This window comes from Salminus brasiliensis, chromosome 1, assembly GCF_030463535.1.
Source record: "Salminus brasiliensis chromosome 1, fSalBra1.hap2, whole genome shotgun sequence".
In the NCBI taxonomy this organism is placed as follows: domain Eukaryota; kingdom Metazoa; phylum Chordata; class Actinopteri; order Characiformes; family Bryconidae; genus Salminus; species Salminus brasiliensis.
Window position 1 is genome coordinate 22,876,473 of NC_132878.1, and position 23,492 is coordinate 22,899,964.

Here is a 23,492-nt window from a genome sequence, read left to right on the forward strand (position 1 = left end):
GCAAAGCAGCATAGGGCAAAATACAAACAGGACTCACCCTGACAATTATGCGAGAGGGATTTACAGCGCACCTAGACACTTTAACACATAATGGACTTATCGTAGGCTTATGATGATGATTAATATGAGCTGATCAAAGTAAAGATGCCCCCTAACCCTTACTTTCTAATTTGCCATGAAATGAGAATGTCAAGTTACAATGTTCCCCAGACTAAAAATAAGTGACATGCATCATTTATTCTCTAATTACGGCATCACTACAGTTGGGCAAGGTTTTCACTAGTCTCCTGACATTCCTGTCCATTTTAGTCCACTTTTCCTCCATCATTGTGGTTTAAGTCCGAGCAGAACACTGACACTCCCACGTCCGAGTGTGACCACTGTATGGCGCACAGGTCCACATTGTGTGACTGGTTCAGCAGACATGATTCAACAGTGTAACGCTGAGAATGACAAGCAGAATCACCAGCCCTCAATCCCTACCTCTTAGTTTGGAACAGCAGGTGAAATGCAAACACTTGCAAACTCTTGCTGAGTTGTGCGCCCAGTTCAATACATCTCAGGAGGCTGGTGTAGTCCTCACCTGACTGCAAACTGAAAAACACCTCTCAGTTCGTATCATTTTTCTACATCATTTGAAACTGCTAACTCTTATCTAGTGTGAACATTTCATGAATGGTCTAAAATGACTCCTTCTGAGCGCAGCAGTAGATTATCTATGATCTAATGAGGATTTGTTTACATTAGTCTTCTGTGTTTGCAGTCATCAATGTTTAATTTCTGAATTAAGCCAAAATAATTATCTCTGTCACTGCACAGAGAAGTGATGAGGACTCTAATCCCCCTCCAATTCTGCTTGAATCTCATTCTAAAATACAGGAGGATTATTGCTGGGCCTTTTCATGTGCTAGTATGTCCAAGCATCAATCAATTAGCAAGTGAGTCAGTCAGATTATACTGTAGCATCGGGCACCATGGCAGCTTATTCAATTTTAGAATGCTTTCAAACCAATTGATCCTATTTATGTCTCGACAAGAGCTTAGTTGAGTACTGATGGTGAATTATTCAATTAATGCTGGTATTTCAGGCTAAAACCACTGAGATTTTGCTTTTGCCATTACCTTGTTCCCCACTCCTCCTCACTCAAACACTCCATATTTCATTATTCCCAGCCTCTTAATGGTACTGTTTGTTGAATTGCAGTGGTAGTGGTTATTAAGGCCTGGTCGAACTGAGAGTGCCATTTCCTTGTTTGAGAAGTGGAAAATGAAACGTGTCTGACTTATGGACGGAGCAGCGCTTTTGATGAAGCGAGCGAGAGACCCCATTTGAAAATGTGGCACAGTTCATTTGGCCATGAGAAGAGCTGAGTAATGGGGTTCGCCACAAGTGCAATTACAGCAGCAAATGAAAATTCTGGGGCTTCAGGGGGTAAAAGATGGCCATCAGAAACGGGACATCACAGTCCGTGATAGATAGGGAGATGAACAATGTTGTTGTTTTTGATGGGGGTTTTTAAGCTATTTTCTATAGCATATGGGTTTATTAAAACCACATCGGCTGTGCTTTTCTCAGTGTACAGAGCTTTTCCAAGATTGCAGGCTCCTGAGAACGAGGCCCCCCGTGGTTTACAGAAGAACTGTTCCACTTAAAGTAATCTGAATCATCCCTTTGTCTATTTATCTCACACAGTAAATTATAGCCATGGCACTGGTAATAGTTTTCTGCAGCAGAACATTTGTATTAGTGCAGGTGTTTGTTCCAGTCGACTTATTGATATCCAAACTTAATCTTCATCTGCCCCATATATAGACTGCAGTCAATTACCGCACACTAAAACTGGAATCACCACCCAATGCACTTGTACTTTAAAACAACTTAGCGTATATCTTTCTGAATCAGCACTAGTGGAGGTTGGCTTCATGCAATGGTGCAGGTTATCATGTGGCATGTACCAGGAGGAGATCTCAGAACAAACTAGGTAGTCATTTAGACCGATCACAGTCAGAGGGAGGTCTCCAAAAAAAGAACATGGTGGTCTGAGAACAAACAATGTGGTGATTGGGACCAATCACAGTCAGGAGGAGGTCTCAGAACAAACAAGTTAGTCATTAAACCCAATCACAGTCAGGGGGAGGTCTCAGAACAAACAAGATAGTCATTAAACCCAATTACAGTCAGGGGGAGGTCTCAAAAATGTATGTGGTGATTAGACCAGTCAATTAGGATCAATCACAATCATGTGCAGTCTTAGATCAAACAATGTACTAATTACAACCAGTCACAGTCAGGGGGAGGTCTTAGTACAAATGACATGGTGATTTGGACCAGTCACTGCCATGGGGGAGGTCGGAGACCAAAAAAATAATGGCCAATTACATTGAAGGGCGGTCTCAGAACAAACAAGGAAGTTATTAAGATCAGTCACAGTCAGGGGGGAGGTCTCAGAATAAAAGATGTGGTAATTATGATGACCAATCACTGTTGCAGGGTCTTAGACCAAATGACAAAGTGATAATGACCCATTACATTTGGAGCAGTCTCATTGTTTTTATCTCAGAATAAAATATTATGTGATTAAAAGATGAAAAGAGGTGGTTATGACCAATCACAGTCAGGTTAAGGTCCCAGAATAAAAGAGGTAGTGATTATGACCAATCACAGTCAGAAGGAGGTTTCAGGAAAAAAAAGTGGTGGAGACTATGTCCAGTCACAATCAGGGAAGGTCTCAGAACAAATAATAAGGTGAGAAGGATGAATCACAGTTAGTGGAGGTCTCAGAACAAAACGGGTCCTGCCAGGATCAGCACACACCACATGACATAAACTCTGCATGATCACAAAGTCATTTAAGCCAAAAAAGTTTGCACTTAAAATAGCAGCCAGCCTAGCAGTCGTTTTAAATCTCATGGTATCTGAGAGTTCCACTCGTTCTAAAACCTGTTTTCTTTTTATCTACTTGCATTAAACAGTCCCTTGGGCCTTAATTGGGTAACACACATCAACAACAGACAAACAGTGAGGTGTGATTTGGACGGTTGAAGAAAGCTGAAATCGCAGCATGAAACCTCTTTAATCAGCATCCGTGGGCCAAGTCTCCCTGTCTGGTGGCCTTTGGAGCAGAGAGAGACAGTCTCATTAGAGAAAGGACCACGGGGCAGCACCAGGGTCACCTGACGCCCTATTCTCGTTTACAGTGCTTTAGGAAAGGGAGTCTTTTCTTGTGCTTTTCATTGCTTTTATGCAGCAATTTAGACAGTATGCTCCCTTTGTATGTCACTTGCTTCTGTTTAGCTGCATTTTCTCATAATGATCAAACCTTGAGACGGTACTGTGTGATTCAACAGAACAACAGTGCCCTCAGGTGGACATAGTCGTTCTTACAAGTGACTTAAACTCATATGTGCTAGGCTGTGGCTGGTGAACTGTGCATGCCTGAAAAGCTACCTAAAGCCCCATTGTATACCTGTGCATTTGTATTCTTTACAATGTGTTACAGATACCTGAAGCCAGATGAGAACAAAAAGTCAAAGCACAAGACTGCTGTCAAGAAGAAGACCCTTAATCCAGAGTTTAATGAGGTAGGTTCCAGAAAGATGTTTACATTTTTACAGCACTACTGTAGTCGTATATCATAAGTTCAGACCTGGATATATACACTATATTAACATTGACCATTAACATTAAACAACCACACTGACCATTTGTGACAGGCACAAATGGAATTTAGCTTCTGCATTTATCCCATTCTTGCAGTGAACACAGTGAGACAGTGAGCACACGTGCCTGGAGTGGTGGGCAGCCATTGCTGTGGCGCCCAGGGAGCAGAGAGGGTGAAGGGCCTTGCCAACAGTGGCAGCTTGTCGAGCCTGGGTACCGAACTCACAACCCTGTCCTCAATAGCCCAGAACTCTAATCGCTGAGCCACCACTGCCCCCTATATGTCCAAAAGTATCCAGACACCTACTTTAAGGTGCACTCTATGCTGAAACAGGAGTTCAGTCCCACGCATAACCTTGTATAATGTCAACCACATAAGCATTGGTGAGATCAGGTGCTGCTGAGCTTGGGTGGTAAGTTTTTGGATTATGAATGTCATTCCAACTCCTCATCTAGCCCCCCCAAAAAACTTCTGTTTGCCTGCAGTGACTGGTTATCTCCCAGTGTAAAATGCAGCACTACTTTCCTGTCTTCCTGTCACTGCTCACCGCTAATGGAGTTTCCCATTGTCAGGAACCTTTTACTTACTGAGGGAGCTGACCACAGTGTACATGTTAGCGGTGTGTATAGCTTCTAGTGCTAATGCTAATTCCACACTGAATAAATTTTCAGTGAGCTGCTAAACAAATCCATGAAAATCAATGAATGCTTTCAGGACACTGCTGACACATGGCACATGTGGCAGGGCATCCAGGCCATCACCAACTACAAGTCACCTCCACCTCCTTGTGGCAGCTATGCCTCCCTTCCAAATGCGCTGAATGACTTCTAAGGAAGACCACACCTCCTCTAAATGACCAGGTACTGTCTGTCCACAGCTGATGTGCGGAGAACTCTACACGGAGTAAACCCCCCAAAAAGCTCCAGGATCAGAGAGCTGATTGGATCAATTAGCAGAGTGCTTAGAAAATGTGCAGAACAGCTGGCAGCTGGCTTCAAGACCACGACCAATATCCCTGTGCCAAAGACATCTCCAGTGTCTTGCCTCAACGACTACCCATTCCGTTGCACTTACCTCAATCAGTCAGGACTGGTCGCAGAATCTCCAGCACCACCATCCTGAGCACTGCTGTTCACTCTGCTGACTCCAGACTGTACTCCAAAGTACAGCTCTTAACACATCATCAAGTTTGAGACGACACTAATGTGGTGTGCCTCATCAGCAAGAACAACGAGACAGCATACAGAGAGAAGGTGCAGCAGCTAACAGACTGGTTCAGAACTAACAACCTGTCTCTGAATGTGGACAAAACTAAGGAGATGGTTGTTGACTTCAGGATAGTATGAGGTCACCACCCCACGCTGGACATAAATGGGTCTGCTGTGGAAAACATCAGAAGCACCAAGTTCCTCACTGTTCACATCGCAGAGAACCTCACCTCACCAGCTCCACAGCCAAGAGAGCTCAGCAGCACCTCAACGTCCTAAGGAGACTGAGGAAAGCTCATGTCTCCTCTTCCATCCTCACCATGTTCTATAGAGGGACAGTGGAGAGCATCCTGAGCAGCTGCATTGCTCTCTGTTTTGGGAACTGCAATGTCTTTGACCGCAAGATCCTACAGCAAAAAGTAGTGAAAGCGGTCTCTCTTTCATTCAATCATGGACATTTACACCACACACTGCGTCCACAAAGCCACTGTGTCCACTGTAGACGACCCCACCCACCCCTCACACAGACTCCTCTCACTGCTGTCGTTTGGCCATCACTGCCAGACTCTGCAACAAGCTGTCAGACTTCTCAACACAGCCCCCCTACCACTTCATGCACACTCACATACACATCTCTATTGATGCTCCCCCCATGGACCTACTTCTACACCTATCAAGTCACTTGCTGCTAAAAACTGTATTAAAAAGAACTGTTCTCTTCTACCTCAGTAACTGCTGTGTTCACATATGCGATCAGCTGACTGCAAACCTGTATGATTAGCTATTTAAAGTACTGACTGGATAAGCTGGAGTCTACACACTTTTTAAGACTAGCTTCCTTTGCTTTATTGTTTCTGTAGGAGTTCTTCTATGAGATTAAGTATGCCGACCTCAGTAAGAAAACCTTGGAAGTGACTGTTTGGGACTATGACATTGGAAAATCTAATGACTTTATAGGTAAGTAGCACAGGCTTTGCCATGTGCTATATATTTGAGTATCTTATGTGTGTGAGGTAGTGCTTAGCTGCAGCATTGTGAAACAGATACTGTTCATTTTTGTTTCCTGCTGTGCGGCAAATTCGCCTCTGTCTTGTTCAGTGACTCACGTTAACGTTTTAATGTGCTTTCTCTGTCCTTCGCCCAGGTGGAGTATCTCTTGGCATCAACGCTAACGGAGAGCGTCTGAAACACTGGTTCGACTGTCTGAAAAACAAAGACAAGAAAATCGAGCGCTGGCACACGCTTACCAATGAACTCCCTGGTTCAGGCTTCAATGACTGAAGGCTGCCGAGCCAGATGCCTGCCTCCCTCTTCTCCCCTTTTCTGTGCAATGTCCACTTGAGCCCAGCCTTTGTTCGGCACCTTCAACACTCCAGAAGTTTAACAGTTCGGAGATGAGTACCAAAACTACCGCACACGCTCTATCTCTGTATGTCCCGTCCCTGGTGTTGACCTTGCTGTTTGATCCTGTGGTGTGGCTTCTGGGCTTATATAAGGGTCTTTGATCAGCATGTGTTTTATTCAGACCTGTTGAATATGGAGAGGTGTTGCTCTTACCAATGGCACAGGATCAGTTTTTGAACCGATCCCATGTGTTCAAACATTTAAATATACTGTTAAACCTACTGTTCTCTGCTCTTTCAGCTCACTCTGACGTTTAGTATGTATTCAAGGATGTTGTTTACAAAAAGCCGTCACTGGATGTTGATATCACAAATGACGTATCGTTTGAAAAAAAAAAAATCAGAATTGATCAAGGACTGGTCAAGGAACCATCTATTGTTTACATCTAGAATACAGTTCGAAACTCAGTTCGAAATTACTAAGGCAAAAAATATCTACGTATGCTACAACATGATTGTGAGGATATTGCTGTTCTGAATAAGATGGAAGGAGGGGGGGGGGGATTGGGGTTTGAGTTTTTAGGTTCATTTTATCCTCCAAGCATTGTAGTTTTAGGTGTTTTTGTTGTGCTCATGTAAGAACCCAGTGTCAGTGTGTATTGATGAATGTATTTTATTTAGCCACCCTTTTCTTTTGCAACAGGTAAGGATTATTCAAATAATACAGCTTTGGTGCATTGTTTTCCCTAGTATTACAGTAAGCATACAGTCTTGGTGTAAATGCTGTCAGAGCCCTTTATGGATGAAGACAAGCCCTACCTACAGTCTTATGCAAACGTTTAGGCACCCTTGGCCAAAGACTTTTTTCTCTCTTTTTTTTTTTGATGTAGTACATGAACACAGCCTCTGCAGCTAATGAAACATAGTTACTCCTTTCATAACATGAAAAAAAATGTGATAAATGTGGCCCTTTTTAACTCTGGGTCATCCTGCTGAACATTTGGTTTAAGATCTATCCACCAATTGTCCGTAATATTTAGTTCAGGTGAGCGTGAGGGCATCTCCGAAAGCTTCAGAAGCCATCCTCTGTTCAGCTCCAGCCTTTTAACTGATTTTTGACATTTGCACGCACGTTTTGCTGATGGTTTGTGGAATCCATTCTTCCCTCTTGTACAGTATTGCCAGTGCCACTGGATGCAACACAATCCCGAAGCATGATCCACTTCCATGCATTACATTTGGCAAGGTGTTCTTGTCATGAAATGCATGTATTTTTGTTTCTCCAAACACACCTGTAATGGTGGCCAATTTTGACTTCACAAGTCCACAGCATGTTTCCAAAAACTCATCTCTGTCTTGTCAAAACTCATATTTGTCATATAAGGGTTTTGATAATGTCTTGATACCATGATACAGGCAGTTGTTTTTGATCTTCCAAGTCTTATCTTAACCTTACCACAGTATTTCGGTAGCAACTACCACTTCTTAATAACATTCAGCCTTTCTTCTTGTAGCCTTCCTCTGCATTGTGAGCACTTTTGTTATCAGATTTTTAGACAGTTTCTTGCAGGAGATAAAGTTCTTATTTATAATTGGTGAAATGATTCAGGTCTGATTTGCAGCATCCAACCGTTTACACATACTACACTGATTTTTTGTTAGGAATATCAGTGTAATTGTGCATTGAGATTTAATTAAATACAATAAATGTATGATTATCTACAGAGGCCATGGGTTCACAAACTTTTGCACAAGACTGTACTGTGCAAAAGTCAGCGAGCACATTTATTTAATTTCCCATCAAAACAAGCATGAATTTCTTCCTTTTAGGCAATGAGATGAGATTAGATCCAGTTAGGGTAAAATAATAACCGCCATCATCAGCTAAACAGTACCTGAAGCTTTCATGTTTGAGAGAGAGAGAAAATTACGCTGAAAGGTGGTGGAGCTGATTAAGGAGCTTTTACTGAAAATAAAAAAAGAAACGGGCAACATTTTATTAAATCTAACTGCTGACCACCCCACAGTCCAGAAGTCTCTACATAATTTAATATGTTTTAGATGACCTGGACTTCTAAATTGAACTTTAGAAGTCTCCCTGCAGAGTCTTCATAGAAGAAGGCTGAACACGCTAAATCTGAAACATCAGATGTTATATTTAGTTTAGTTTTTTCTGTTGAATGTATGCTTTCTGCTGTTTTCCTGATGCTGATACATAAACAACATGTACTTAATTACCGCTTTGACTGGAAATGAAATAAATAATGGATGGTCTCTGACAAAGTACTGCATATAACTTGCAGATAGGAAAGTATTGCAGATATGATTGATGCCACCCTATGACACCATGTGCAAGGATAATTTAACAAGCAAACGACTCATGGAGCACATACTTTCCACTATCAATACGATCATTCAGATTCTGGATTATTTTCTCTTTTTTAGCCAACAGATTTTAGTTCCCTATATTTTTGATGAAACTGATCTGCTACAATATAAATACAACCATATTCATCTGTAACACGCTCAGCATGAATTGTGTGGGTTTTATTAGTTTTACTACTGAACCTTTAATCAATATTTATTTCAGTGTACATTTTTTAGGCTGATATTTCTATTTTCGTGTAGTATGTTTTAAAGCGTTACGTGAGCTAGCATTGAATACGGACAGTGAATGTCCACTTTCCAGTAGTTTGTAGAAGAACTCTAATTACATGGTCCAGGTATGTGAAGCTGAGGTCTTAGTACTTCAAACCTTGCTTGGAAAGGCAAACTTTCTCTCTTTCAAAGCACTCAGTGCAACAGCCAGACTTGTGACATCTTTTGTAATCTGTTTGCCTTTGTACTCAAACCTCTATGGCATAAAAAAAAGAAATTGCATGCAATGTTATTAAACTGTCATTAAACTGACTTTGCTTAATGTCAATCAATTGACTTTGCTTAATGTTTGATACTGCTGTTCTCTTCTGTAAAACGAAATCACTCTGAATGCTACAAGAATGTCAAGGCTTTTTCTTCTTGGACGTTTTTGTACCTATGAACGCTCTCGCATTGCTCTATTGACCGGAGATGTGATTGCATGTTATGAGAAAAAAGACAAAAATTCTCTGTCTTGTTCTGTTCCTCTTTTTTTTAAGACTCAGGCAATTGTTTGCATTCTAGTGGTTCTCGGATATATTCCTACTCCTGGTTCACCTTAACTCTTGCACCGAATGGCCGAATTATCGTGCCTTTTCTTTTGTAACAGTGTGTTTTTTGCACCGCTCACTTTACAAAGATTCCTAGATGGATATTAGCTTTTAATATGGAAACGTGTTCAAAAAATATATATGACAACATTTGGCACATTTATATTCCTGTCCGTGTTCTACCGTCGGAATATTGTATCACTCTGAATATGCCACTCGATGACACATTACTGATGTGTCCTTTACACTGTGTGACCGTGCTGGTGGTGGCTGGGGTGCAAAGGTTGAGGATGCTCCAACAATGAAACTACAGATTCTGCTTTCTGCTTTTTTTAGTGACATTCCACATTAAACTAAGGGCAAACTCTGATCAGCTCTATTTGTGGAGGGACATCCCACACCACCAGTATGAACACAAGTACAAAGACTTACATTTGGCTTCACAGTAAGAATGTCAATCACCATGTGGCAACCTGAACACATCATGATCCAATGCATCGTACATAATACACTTAACTTTAAATTTGAATGAAAATCACGATCTGACAAAAACACATTCAGAGAGCAGAATCTGTTGTTTCCTTTATGTCTCTTTTGAAGATGTTCAAGTATTATCTCAAGTGTGTTTTTTACTCGGGTGGATGATGTGCTATTTATATATGTTCTGAACTGGAAACCCATGTCTAATAAAGTAGAGAACCAACAGAAAACCCAACGTCTTTATTTCTTTTCTGAAACTTCGGGGTCAGAGCTAATTGCTACAACTGCTGTAACACTGGAAGATGTTTTAACATGTAGAACAAACCCTCATTTTTTTTTTTTACTTCAATCCATTCTTAAGGAAAGAGCTCTTGTACAAAACTCTACAGTCTCTACTGATAAAACACTTCAGGGAAGCAAAATAAACAACAATTTATGAAAGATTACAGTTTTGTATCACATTCTGCATCATGTGGACGAGCCCATGACAAAAGTAATTACCTCTTCAGGTTGTCCTCTGCTTTTATCCCTCCATCGTACTTGTGGATGCCTCTGTCTGGCACTGCTGCTTGGCTTCTTTTGTCAATATCTCCTCTATGTCTTTATAACCAAGCCGTTTTGCATCGTCCACAGGCTTGTTGTTGTACATGTCTCTCACCTGAAGTGTTAATGTAAAAAACACTATTAAGAAAATAGTTGGGGGTATAATGTTCACAATTTTTCCCAAAAACAGTTAATCAGCCGAGACATGTTTAATGTTCAGTATTTGCTTCTGGAGCTTTAGGGACAATATAGCAATGAGAAGCTTCTGCTTCAGCAAAATCTGTGCCTAAATCATCACACACACACCTGTGTGTAGTTGTTATGTTGTCTGAAGTTAGCATTACGTTATCAGACTACAGTGGACTCTAACCCATCTATCCACACCATGAGAACACACACCCGGGGGGCAATTGGAGGTTAGGTGCCTGGCCCAAGGGCAACTCAGCCATGGATGCCAGTTCTGGGAATCTAACCAGCGACCTTCCGGCCCCAAGCCTGTTTCCTTTAGTTCACTTCTGGCCAGCTCTGACATTCTGTGATGCACTGTTACTGTTTTTAATGTATGCTTTCATTTACATTTACGTTTCTCCATTTTATACACGTTTAAGGACACAATTTGCACAGATAGCAGGCTATGTTTGGGGAAAGCTTATGTTTATGTTTTTCTCAAGCTTGTCCTTTAGATACGTTGTCAGCTCACCTCCAGATCTGATCCATTCCGGATGCAGAACTTGACCATCTCTGGCTGATTGGAGCTTGCTGCCTGTTGAGCAGTAAAGCATATTTTAATGAATGTTTTATGGAACTCAACACATCTTTCTTATTTTTGGAAGGCTCAGTGGATTTATCTACAGGACAATAATGACTTACCACATGTAAAGGGGTTCGTCCAATATCGTCAGCAACGTTAAAGCTGACACCAGCCGTTTTCCACAGCAACATCTCTTCAGCGTCCCCCATGTACGTGAGACTGATTAAACATCACAGTCTTACTGGAACACATCTCAAAGGCCTGAACTGCAGTGTTATATGCTAAGAAATATGACAGTGTTGGTTTAACAACACAGGTTTGGTGGCTGACTTCTCTGTAAACTCCAGTCACTGTACGGATTTGTTCAGTTTCACCAGCAGCTCACCTGATTTTCTTATAATGAGGGTCTAATTAGATTAACTATGTGTAGATGAACTAATGGAGTACCTCAAAAAATATTCTTAAAATGGTAAATACTGGTCAGAAACACAGCTTTGCATATTTTCTCAGATGACTAAAACTGTGCACTTATGACAAGCCATAAGATAACTCTGTACAAGGTAACATCACATCCAGCTCACCAGCACATCTGTGCCCCAAGTTCCTCTGAGGTCATCATCAAGTAAGCCCCTTTGGACACCAAACATCTCACCACATCCATATTCCTGTACATTTGAAAAGCTTTAGTCAGACAACTACACAACTACACATGCATTTGATTAGCGAACCCATGTACACAAGTACACCAAATGGACAAAGGTATTAGGACACCTGCACATTCACTGTTTCTTGCTAAATCAACTGTATTCTACTAGATTTTAGAGAATTGCTGTGAAGATTTGATTGCATTCAGCAACAAGAGCGTAAGTGAGATCAGCCAAGTCATCCCACAAAAAACAGTTCCACTGCTCCATAGCTCAATGCTGGGGGAAATTCTGGCATTAGGCATGGTGCCAATAGGTTCATGTTTATCCGCTCCAGAGAGTCCTATTCTATTGCCAATAATTCTCTACAGGGACTAGCTGAGCTGTGTGAGTAAGCAATGGGTGCAACTTACAAGTAGCTGAGTGTTCATTAGAAGGGGTGTCCACAAACCTTCAGACATATAGTGCAGTTCCTATTGGTTAATTTGTAACATGACCAAACAGCAGCAGTTATAGAGTTAGAGATTTATGAGGCTACGTTTGTTGCATACTTGCTCCTAATGGCATCTCGAAGTGGGGTTTGTCTTGCAGCATCCACTTTGTTGACATCTGCTCCCACATCCAGCAGGAATTTCACCACAGATATATTCCCCTCTCCTGCTGCCACATGTAGAGGAGTCCTGCCACGCCCATCGCCAACTGAGATGTCCGCACCCTGGGACAAGGACAGGACAGGAGTTAGTTAAAGGGCTGTGGAAATGTATTAACCAATTTAATTAAAGCATCTGAGAGGCACAACTGTCTGAACAATGGCTTTATTAACAGGAGAGTGATCAGTGGCCCAAAACAGACCTAGAGAGTGGGTAGGAATTAGCACAGACTAAACTGAGGAACGGTGAGATGTCTGAATGAGGCACAGGCAATCAGAATAGAACAGTCAGTCCTAAAGGCACAGTGCAACCTACAGGCCTGTTCAGAGATAAGGAGAAGCTGAACAACGATCCACTTTTTCTGAGCATAAACCCACACAAAGGTTACAAGTGGACTAAGTGGAAAATAATACAGAATATGAGCACTTTTCTTTTAAAACTGTTTATAAACAGTTTTAAGACATAAAGCCATGTAAAATTGATTACATGCTGTAGATGTCCCCGCAGCTCATCAGTATTGTCCTGCAAAGCAGCGTTATTTAGCAGCAGGGGAAAGAGGGCCTCTCTGCACACTCTCATCTCCTGGGAAAAAAAATGAATTCTGTAAAATGACACACAATGACAATGAATGCTGTAAAAAAAATTCTTCTGTAAATCTGCTATTTTGTAGGGTTTTGTGTGACAGTGGCAATAATTAAACATCACAGAAAAGTCAAGAACCAACGTATCAATGGCGTGTCTGACCAACAACGTATTCACCAACATGCGCTTTTAAGCTTTCAAGCACTTAATCATTTTAAACAGTTATTCAAAAAATAATTCTGCCTAAAACATTTGCATAATAGTTTAGACGCTCCACAGTAAAAGCTTTGTAAATGCTAATCTTCTCCATAACTAACACTCAAATAAATATCTATTAAATGCAACTGTGAACACATTACTACATTTCAGTGCTATTATATATGTTTCATTACAACAGTATACAATAAGGCTGGGTTTCCCAAATGCACATATAGGCAGAGTGTTGTCAAATAGTAGAGAATTACATTAAACATTCTCTCTGTCATTAAAGATAACTTTAGATTTCTTAACACTACAACATTTCTAGGAAACTGGTCCAGGATCAGTCGGCTGCTCTTTTCTCTGATCTCTCTTACTATTGGTATTAGAGTCAGTGTTTGTGTCACTGAGAGAACGGTCATTACAGACAAAGGGGGTTGTGTTGTTTACACGACTGTAGTGACATACAGCACTGGCCTTTTACCCAGGCACATGCTTCAAGCATGTTCACACTCACCAGAGTCTGCACATGAAGCAACCATGCATTGCTTCCATGGTCGCTTCTATGGACACTCAATGTACTGCTTGTGCATGACTTTGCTGGGGGTAAACTTTAAATAAATAAAATAAATACACACTAATGCAGCTTCCACACTAACCGGACTGAAAACCACTGCTCTACAACACTTTTCATGATGGCCTAATAAGAGTGATGATGAAAATAAAATTAAAATAAAACTACTTTTCTGTCTAAAGGTAAAGGTGTACGTATTTGTCACTGTACAGCGAAATGTGTCCTCCGCATTTAACCCATCTGTGGTAGTGAACACACACACACACACACACACTAGTGAACTAGGGGCAGTGAGTACACACACCCAGAGCGGTGGGCAGCCAACTTCAGCACTCGGGGAGCAAAGAGGGTAAAGGGCCTTGCTCAAGGGCCCAACAGTGGCAGCTTGCCGAGCCCGGGAATCGAACCCACAACCCACAAGTCTGAAGGAAATACGAACGTCTTTTTTAAAATGTGTCTCTAAAACGCCAGCAGTCCGTCTGTGACAGATTTTGGAGAGCAGGGAAGTGGCTAAATTAACAGAAAAACAGGGCACTTTTTTCAAGTTTCAAGGTGGTGTAGAGAATTCTTCAATCTGAATATTTATTCAATCATAAAATAAGAGCAAAGGTGTACACCATGCAGCCCTGTGTGCTCCCCTGTGTCCTTTGCATACTGTTTTTGTTTTTTATTTTTCATTTTATTTTATTACTGTGTTTATGTTGTTTGTTTGTCTGATCTCGTTAAGTTTCAGTCTTAACTGATATAAAACACCCTGTCTAAAATGTTTCAGTCTGGGCTATATGGGATAATGCTGGGAAATTATACAGTACTTATATTACACTATTGGACCCCTCTGATGAAGCTAATCCAGCCCAAGTGGATGTGAAATAAGCCTGTCTGCTTGTAACTTAGCTGGTTCAGTAAGTTAGCTAATGCTAATATTTTTATTCTACCATTAAACAATGATAACATTTCTACTTTAACATTACCTTTCCTTACTCTTTCCAGTATCCTCTGTTAAGGAATCATAAAAGAACTGTTCATTTAAAACATACAGCACTAGGTATCTTCTTGTTATCCAGCACTAGCTAGCTGATTAGGCAGTAGCTATGCGTAGCATTAGGTCAAATTTGCTAGCATAGGTTGACATTACCGTGTCCATGTTGACGGTTCCCAGCCAGCCCAGACGAAGAGACGAGGCTACAGCCGCCCAAAATCTGTAAACATGTCCTGAAATTTTTCTTTTTGAAAAATATATACCCATTTTTCACAGAGCGGTACAACAGATGCCAACAACCTCCTCCTGCTCAACATGCAAAAGGGCAACTTTACCTAGCACTGCCTGAGGAGGAAAATAACTTTATCCCTGGCTCATTTTATCCTTTTAGATCATTTCTATTAGTCCAGTCATCATGATTTGGGCTAATACTAATTAAATAAACAAATAAATCCGAACATGCAAATAGGAATAGTCTATGTTATATACAGAAAATGGAATAAAAATAACCAGATAGAATTAGCTACAATAAAAATATTTTAAATAAACACATTTCATATTTGGGTATTTTGGTCAAGGTGCCAGTTTATGATGTCAATTCAAGGTGCCGCAGTGTTAGTCAATTATTAGCAATTATTTCAACTCGTTAATGACCTTGTAATCTAGCGGATCCAGGAATATTTATTTAAAAATGTATCTACAGCAAACCGGGCTCGTTTACCATTAATTAAGCGGTATTTCTTTCAGGCATATGACGTTGAAGAAACAATTGAACTACAAGTCCCAATGTTTGCTGGCGCCGCTTCGTGGCATTTGTAATGTGAACGTCATCAGTGCGACAGATGTTGTAGTCCGTTTGGGGGAACAAACATGGAAATATATATAATATTTACTGTTAATAAGTTATTTGGAACATTCAATTAGATAAACACTGCATGTTATGGTGTACACTTTGCCATATGCCTTGTACATCCTGACCACTCTCTTTTCTTATGGGTTACCAGTGCTGAACAGTAACAGGCTTTTCGGATAGATTTGAAGAAACTGGGCATGTAGGTTAATTGCAATGGGTGTTTCCGGTGTTTAAATTTACTCCGAGGATGGCTGTTGAAAGTGGATTCTTGTACAATGTTTAATCACAATGTGAAATATTATTTATATAAAAATGGTAGCCTATCCATTTCCTCCCTGATATGAAAAGTACGACACTTTAAAAACAAACACAACTAAAATAGAAATTGCTTATGATATTTACTTGAATTTAATACTCTGGCTGTTGTACACTGGTATGCTATTTATAATTAACATTATTTATAAATTGGTATCTTTTGTTATTATGAAAATCGGCATACGTGTTTCCTCTTGAAGCTGATACTCGGTTTCTGATTGGTCGGATGAGTCGTCGAATGCGACTCATAGCTCGTGCGATGATGTTAGCGCGCTCTCATTCTGCCATGGGTGATCAGGGGAGAGGTACGTGAACCTTCAGAGATTTGTTGTGTCTGGACGGGGTGTATTTTAATGTTAGTTATACTGTAATAGATTCATGCTGTACTAAGAAGTGGACTTTCTTTTTTAAGAAGTAATGGAGTAGCAGCTGTAATTCAGTAACTTGCAGATTGGGCACGCGCGGCCACGTGGTTAGGGTAACGTTAGTGTTAGTTTTATTATTATTCTACCCTAATGCACGACGGGGTTCTTGTCTTGTATAGCGTGGGACTTGTTTGATGCTGTATTTGAGATATTTGGGCTGGATTTTCATATCGTGTGTATATATATTATAGCAATGTGCTGCCTGTAAGCGTAGCTAGCGCTAGCAAGTGAGCTGCGCGGCCTGTGCAAGTAGTAAGCTGCAGAGATGCATGTCTCCTTATTTTAAATGCCATGCAAATACTATATGTGGAGTTTTCAATAAACCATGGCAAATTCCACTAAATGCGTGGCCAGATTATGTCCAGGTTTGCTTTCATCGCTGCACGATTAATTGCATCGGTGACAATGAGGCCTGGTATATCTCTTTACCGAGTTGATTGTAATGTTATAAACACGCTTTGGATATTTTTAATGATAAAGTCGTCTTTCTTCTTAGGATGTCTGAAGGTGCTCACTTTACCGGGGGCCTGGTGTATCTGGCGCTGAAGCATGGTAAGTTAGTTGGCTTTAATAACCGCTGCTGTTCATGCTAACGCCGAGGAGTCGAATGAAATCTGGGCGTAGGGGAGCGACACACAGTGGTGTTACATAGTTTTGCTTAACAAAATGCAAAAAATAAATAAATTATATTTTATTTATTTTATTTTTTAAATGCTAAAAAATATACCAAAGGTGCACTGGGACCACAACTCCCTGAAGCTGCAGGAGACCTGTTCAGTAAAGTGAAATGAGGGCTCTCACCAAAAGCCTGCCATTATCCTAACACCAACTGTCATGATTAAGTTGTTTCTGGCAGTAGCTTCCCATGATCTAAAAATGACTTCAAATTTTCAAGTGTGTCTTAATCTTCCTCACTTTGCAGTGACTCATGCACAGTCCTAGTCACGGCCTAGAACTAGTGGGCTTAGGAACTAGCACGGTGCAAAGACTACAACTCTGTTCTTTTGCAACTCACCGCTGTGCTTGCACAACAACGGTGTTACTAATGAGAATGGACAGTTATCAGGGTCTCATCTTTTTATTGTTGTGGAGATGAACCCCCTTAGTCACTGTTGAACTGTCTTTCCAGGTTTTGTGCAGCTGCCAGGCATCAGGTAAGACTCCGTTTCTAATGAATCAGTATTGCTCAGTAATGATGATGATTGGCTTTTTATGTTCAACTGCACTTATGACCATGAAAGAAATTGCCTTTCTGAACAAACTCCATTGTCTATTTCAGGTGTGTTAATTGAATTTTGCAGTTTGCTTATGCTTTTTCTGCTATTTATCTGCAGAATGTAGGCCTGTTATGAGGAGGGATTACCTCTGCTTCAGTCTTCTCCCGTAATGGTGAGTAATCTGTACATTTATTCACTTAAATGAGTGACACTACTGAGGTCTATCCCGACTGGCCCCTCACAGTAGAGTCATGTCGTTGGAAATGCCTCAAAAATCAATTCTGTAGTATAGCTTTACCCATAGTGCTACTGCCATTAACTCTGTGGGCCAATGCTGCAGGACAGTTGTTTGTTTTTTGTGGGGGTCATACTTTTGGCTACTGTGTGCGATACACTCAAGTTCCTTCCTTCTTCTAGATGCAGTGACTAGGCTGTCCAGATGGGGGCACACCACCCTATTGCTGGTGAGTTTTCTTTCTGAAATATTGAGTTCTTTTGGTGAGCCAGCACTGTATGGTATCTGCATCCAGTTGTATATCTGACTGGATTGTTCAAATGGCAGTGCAAGAGCAATTCGATACCTGCTTTCATGGGCCTTATATCCTTCATATGTTGGGTCCTTGTGGTTGCTGAAACAGCTGTACTTGATGGTGAAATGAACTATGTATTAGCCTAATCACCCAGGCCTTACTTGACTGGGCTTTTCAGGTATTAAGTCATTGTCAATTGGTGCATTGTTTAGATGCAGGAACCACATTTACATGTGCAAAATGGCTCAACTTAGTTATTTAGATAATGTAAGAAGCTGCACTGAACCCAGACCTGTACTAAAGTAAATTTGCTTTTTTTTTTTTTTTTTTTTTTTTTTTTTTTTTTAACCACAGTAGTTGATGTAAAAGACACCCCCTCCCCCCCCTTATGATGTACTGAAGTATATCCATTTGCCTGTTGTAACTTTCAGTGGTCATCCATGGAATTGGTTAATCAGGTAAAACTAGGCTCAACTATGGGCTTGGTAGAGGACAGTTGAACTCTCGTATTTACATTAACAAAGCTTTGGCCATCAGCCTTGTTCACACTAGTCAAACTGCTGGTGTGCATGTAAATGTGGTTTGCTGTTCCTCACAACTGTAATTAGCAGCCCTGCTGTCTGTGGTATGTGAGGCTGCCAAACCATGCACCAACCTTCTTAAAGCCAGACTATAATACCACACTGTTACTTGCACATTTACATCATGCATCATGAGTGGTTAAATGGATTTGTGGCACTGACTTGTAACCTATTGTCAGGTTCCACTTCAGGTGATGGAGTTGTCGAGAGAGAAAAAGATCATGAAGCAGAAACAGGTGAGCTGTACTTGATGCATTAGCATTGTCATTGGTGGTTGGTCATATACCAAGGCTTTTGGGAGTTGTAGTTCCTTACTTGCTGTGGACATGACCAAAAATTAAAACCCAGTGAGCTGCTTCAGTTGTTGCTGTTGCGGTCCACTGGGGACACTTTTTCTTTTCTCCTTTTTAATCTTTGTCTAAAATGTTTGACTAAGTGGGAGTAAATTCAATTGTAGTAAATTTTTAAATGTTCCTGTTGCTCAGGACTGTGGACTCTGTAAGGACTTTCCTTTATGTGGTGATCTAGAATTGAAGGTGAGTCTGTCAATCTTTTTTTCTTCTCCCCCTGGATCACATTCAAAGGGGGTCAGCCACATCTTACCACTGGCGATCCTTAACGCAGTGATCCTATATTAGTGCTCTGTACATTAATGCAGGTTTTGATCACTGAAATTCCTGCTGGCCACAGGGCAACACTACATCCTTTGGCCATATGTGGGCCTTGTAAGTAACTTCTTTTGCATGTAAGAGTAATACAACTCCAAGATACTTGTTTAATTGGTGTATGTTGGAAAGGTATAGTTACAGCCTACGGAAGTATTGTGGTGTGGGTTTTTTGTTGTAATTGAGATTTTCCTTCAGCAGAGGGCAGGGGAGCTGGATCATCGCTGCTTGGGAGGCACCAACGTGTTCAAGTTTGTCAAGCCGCCATTGTACTGATTATATTGTATGATGCAAGCCAGCCTTCAAGAAAATTGTGGGATCTACTTTTTTTTTTTTTTTTTTTAAATGACTTTCTGTATGATTCTGAAAAGTGCAATTGCAATTTCTGCATAATAAAATTGTGGCTGTAAAATGCACTGCTTGTCTTTATGCTGTAATGTTATATGGAGTAATTACAATGCCTGAGAGTTTTAAGGTGTATGGCTAAATGGTTGCCAAAGGTTTTTCATATATAAATAATACTTAGCTGGAACATATTTTTAAACCTGTCTAGGTTTGCTTGTGAATTATATAGTGAATATTGGCCCTGTTTATGACTGCTAGGTGCAAATTACTGCTGCTTTTAACTGGGTACCCCTCTCTGCAAAGAATTAATTTGCTTGCCTACTTTAAGTCTGTGTATATATCCCTGGTGATATAGCCTACCTTGCTACAACCAGCAACAACCCCTGGGCAGGGTCGGTGCTTTAGTGCAATTGGGTTAACATTTGCTGCCTAGAAGAGGTATCTTTGTGTAGCAGCACCTGAGCAGCCTTCAGCTTGCAGCTGAGCTTTAAATATTTCGCTGCTCCTCATGGACTTGGCTCTCAGAGTTCCACATTGGGTCATGGGACACAGATTAAAGGATTCTCTTCAGAGAGCACAGCACACCCTTTCTCCTCAAAGCCTGTATTTGTTTGGCTCCCAAGTGCCATTTAAATGTTCCCGTTACAGAATGTTCAAATCTACTTTAGCCCAGACCGGTGTGTTTTTGGTTTTGTTTTTTTTCCTCTAAATGAAGCAGGTATTTTTTTTGCATTCAGATTCAGAGACACTGGTAAGTGAAATAGCAAAAGGGGCATCACAATGTTGCTGTTCATATGCTATGGGCAAAAGTATTGGGACACCCCTTTCTAAATCCATAGGTACTGATATGGAGTTGGTCCCCTTTTGCAGCTCTAACAGCAAGTCAGAAGAGTGCTGGAGACTTTTCTGCATTAAGCTTCTTAGCCCTCATCTGACACAGGTTCCCAAAAGTTTCCGCTTTTCAACAGTGCAATCCTATTGCAGTACCATACCTTTGCCCATATAGTGTTTATCTATTTATTCAGCCCACAGGAGTTGGGCTCTTTCCCTTAGGACTGAAGTTAAAAGGAGTTTTAGTCCAGACAGCCTATGAGACAACAGAGGTTGTTTGCATACATCTGCATTAAAGACACAGTAACAGCCTAAGGGATAAAGAGTGATTGAAAAATGGTAATGTGAAAATGAATTAGGACTATGTCTAATTTAAAAATGCAATACAAATGTAGGCTATAAGCCCTTTACAGTAATAAAAACATTCATATTTACCTGAACAGCAAAACTATATATATATATATATATATATATATATATATAACATTGTTTTGCTGTTCAGGTAAATATGCATGTTGTTATATATATGCAATACTGTGACATAGCACTGGTGTGCTGTGGTCCTAGGTATGACAACTATTTGCATAACTAAACTATTTAAAAATGCAGTTGATATAAATAGAGTATTAAAATGAAAAGAAGAGTCATAATCAGGTTGTTCACATTCTTTTAATAATCTGTGTTCTTATACATGGCCTGTCTTTGATAAATGCAGTGTTTAAATAATACTCATGATGTAATATAGTACCCATACCCTTACACAACTTACCACAACACATGCCATGTGCCCACCCCTAGTTGGTGTGCAGTGTAAAACCTTAAATGTGGTCTATTTTACTATTTTTTACTTTTACTATTTTTTCTATAGTTTAAATCTAAAACATGTGAATCTCCTAAATCAACTGGCCTTTAAGTGTGGCCAGTACATTTTACAACTAGCCTTTCTGTCCACAGTCAACGTGCGAACATTTCTTCACACATAAGACAAAGAATACTGCAGGGCCATACTTAGCTCTTGCTTTCACGCTCGAGTTGTCCTGCCAATATAATCTCAAGTGAAAGGTCTCGGGTTTTACAGTCTGCTGATTTGTGTTCTCTTCAGCTCCCCGACGATGTGATTTCAGGAAATGTTGCTGATGAAGGGAGAGATGAAATGGCTGTGGTTCACGCTCGTTAACTGAAGGAGCAAACATTGGTTAAAGTCTGTTTTCTGGCCAAGAATAGGCAGTTTGGGCCCGTCTGTGAACTGCATGGTGTCTTATTTTTGTATGTTTAAATCAACAGCTAAGCTGTTACTGTGTGTACAGTAATTCGACCATGGTTAACGGGTGTTAGACACAATGGGGACAACAGAAATGACTAAATGTTCAAAGTCATTCTTACTGATTGGACAATAAAGCGGTGTAGTTTGTTAATAGTAAGCTATGGTGTCTATTACAGTTAAATATTATTTAATGAACAGTGCAGTGTTTTCTAAAGGCTGTGTCAACCAATGTATTTACATCCACCTTCTCCACCTACAGCACTTTCTCCTGACCCTTTTGTTGGTGAAGTTATAAGGTGTGTTTCAGCCTGGACTGCTTTTTGAATGAGGCCTAGTTCAGGACAACCAACTAGAGCAGAGGTTATTTACATATGTCAGTATAAAACAATAACATTAGGTTAAAAAAAAAAAAGACACTAACATAAAATATTTCTACATATAACCACACAAATGCCATGAAATTTAATAATTAAAATAAAAAACAAGAACAATTTAGAATCTGGGCCCTTACTACATAAATACTAAAACTAAAAATATTCTGAAACAATAAAATTCCATTAAAAATGTCTACTTTTAGTTCACATTTTATTTAAATTTTATTATTGCTACACTAATAATAGCATTTGTAATTAAAACATTGTGACCACTTGTGAAAATGCTTCTATTTTGCACACATGTGCTAATATTAAGTATTTTACAAGCACAAACAAAGCTCATCCAATATGATTTTAGAATTTAATCTTTCCCATTTATAATAATAACACAAATAATTCAAACATATAGAGCTAAGAGTGCTTCTTCTATAGTCTACTAATTTCTGGCAACTTTCAGAGGTGTGCCTTATTGTTGGGCAGCAATACCCAGTGTTGCTTAACCTCCTCTGTATTGCTGGACAGTAATATACATCAATCTTCTTGATGCTTTCTTAGGATCCTGGAAAGCTGGTGAGGCCACATTTTATGCAGATTGTAATTCAACTCAGCTGAATCACTGCTGAGGTGCAGAACATGTTTTTTCTCCCCTCTTGAACAGCTGAACTGTCTTGAAGACAAACGATAGCTGCTTTTCTCTGAACCTTTGGGCTTATCGGGGCAAGGCGCCCACTCGTCTCTAATCTATTTATGGAGCTGCTCTAAATAAATTCTGAAAGATAACCACCCATACTGAAAACATATGTGATCTTAAAGCTTCACGTTATTACGACATTGCCAAGCTGACGGGTCTAAATAGCATCAACCACTTGCCGTCTATTATGTACCCTCTTTGAACATGCGTGGGGTTTTGTTTAAGGCAGAAGCCTGAAATCTCATCAGCTGAGGTGGTGTTGATGATACTGTTTTGCGGGAGAGAACATCTAAACGGATGGCTGGCCTTTGAACTGAACAATGCTTGATTTAGTTCCTCTGAGAGATCAGAGTGGCCCCAGGGTCTTATCGCTGCTGCATACAAAGAACGCTTTTTTTATGGCTCAGTGTGGCAAAGGCCCTGATTACCAGTCTGACATTACTTTGTGAATTATTAAGCTGCTGGGTACTTTTTAAAGAAGGTGACGTTATGTTTGAAACTTGTAATGCGAGTAGTACAACAGCAGCAGCAGCTCGTAAACAGGTAATGCTGGGGGCTCATGGCCTTTATTAGTCCTTTGTAAGTTCTGTGTAGAATTG

At 40.4% G+C, this 23,492-nt stretch overlaps 1 protein-coding gene, 1 long non-coding RNA gene and 2 other non-coding genes across 9 annotated transcripts in view; all 4 read left to right on the top strand.

Moving 5' to 3' along the window:
- doc2b (double C2-like domains, beta) overlaps window positions 1–10,112 on the top strand; it is a 228,954-nt gene extending 218,842 nt beyond the window's left edge. For all 3 annotated transcript variants that reach the window (XM_072674602.1, XM_072674610.1, XM_072674618.1), the window contains 3 exons: window positions 3,501–3,582; window positions 5,731–5,827; window positions 6,015–10,112. In XM_072674602.1, coding sequence (XP_072530703.1) covers window positions 3,501–3,582; window positions 5,731–5,827; window positions 6,015–6,151 — 316 coding nt within the window. In that variant the 3' untranslated portion in view covers window positions 6,152–10,112. The remainder of the gene's footprint in view (window positions 1–3,500; window positions 3,583–5,730; window positions 5,828–6,014) is intronic.
- A 6,126-nt stretch (window positions 10,113–16,238) lies between these two features.
- On the top strand, window positions 16,239–19,804 carry LOC140551339 (uncharacterized). 4 transcript variants are annotated; one of them, XR_011979244.1, is made up of 9 exons: window positions 16,239–16,275; window positions 16,892–16,947; window positions 17,525–17,549; window positions 17,730–17,784; window positions 18,030–18,076; window positions 18,903–18,959; window positions 19,209–19,259; window positions 19,382–19,448; window positions 19,587–19,804. It is a non-coding gene; the product is annotated as an uncharacterized lncRNA (long non-coding RNA). The 4 variants fall into 4 exon arrangements; XR_011979247.1 differs by having other exon boundaries at window positions 19,590–19,804; XR_011979248.1 differs by lacking the exon at window positions 19,382–19,448.
- Window positions 17,826–17,959, top strand: LOC140538169 (small nucleolar RNA SNORA18). The gene has a single exon (XR_011977714.1). It is a non-coding gene; the product is annotated as a small nucleolar RNA SNORA18 (small nucleolar RNA).
- LOC140538162 (small nucleolar RNA SNORA8) lies at window positions 18,118–18,255 on the top strand. The gene has a single exon (XR_011977713.1). It is a non-coding gene; the product is annotated as a small nucleolar RNA SNORA8 (small nucleolar RNA).
- Window positions 19,805–23,492: the final 3,688 nt, after the last annotated feature.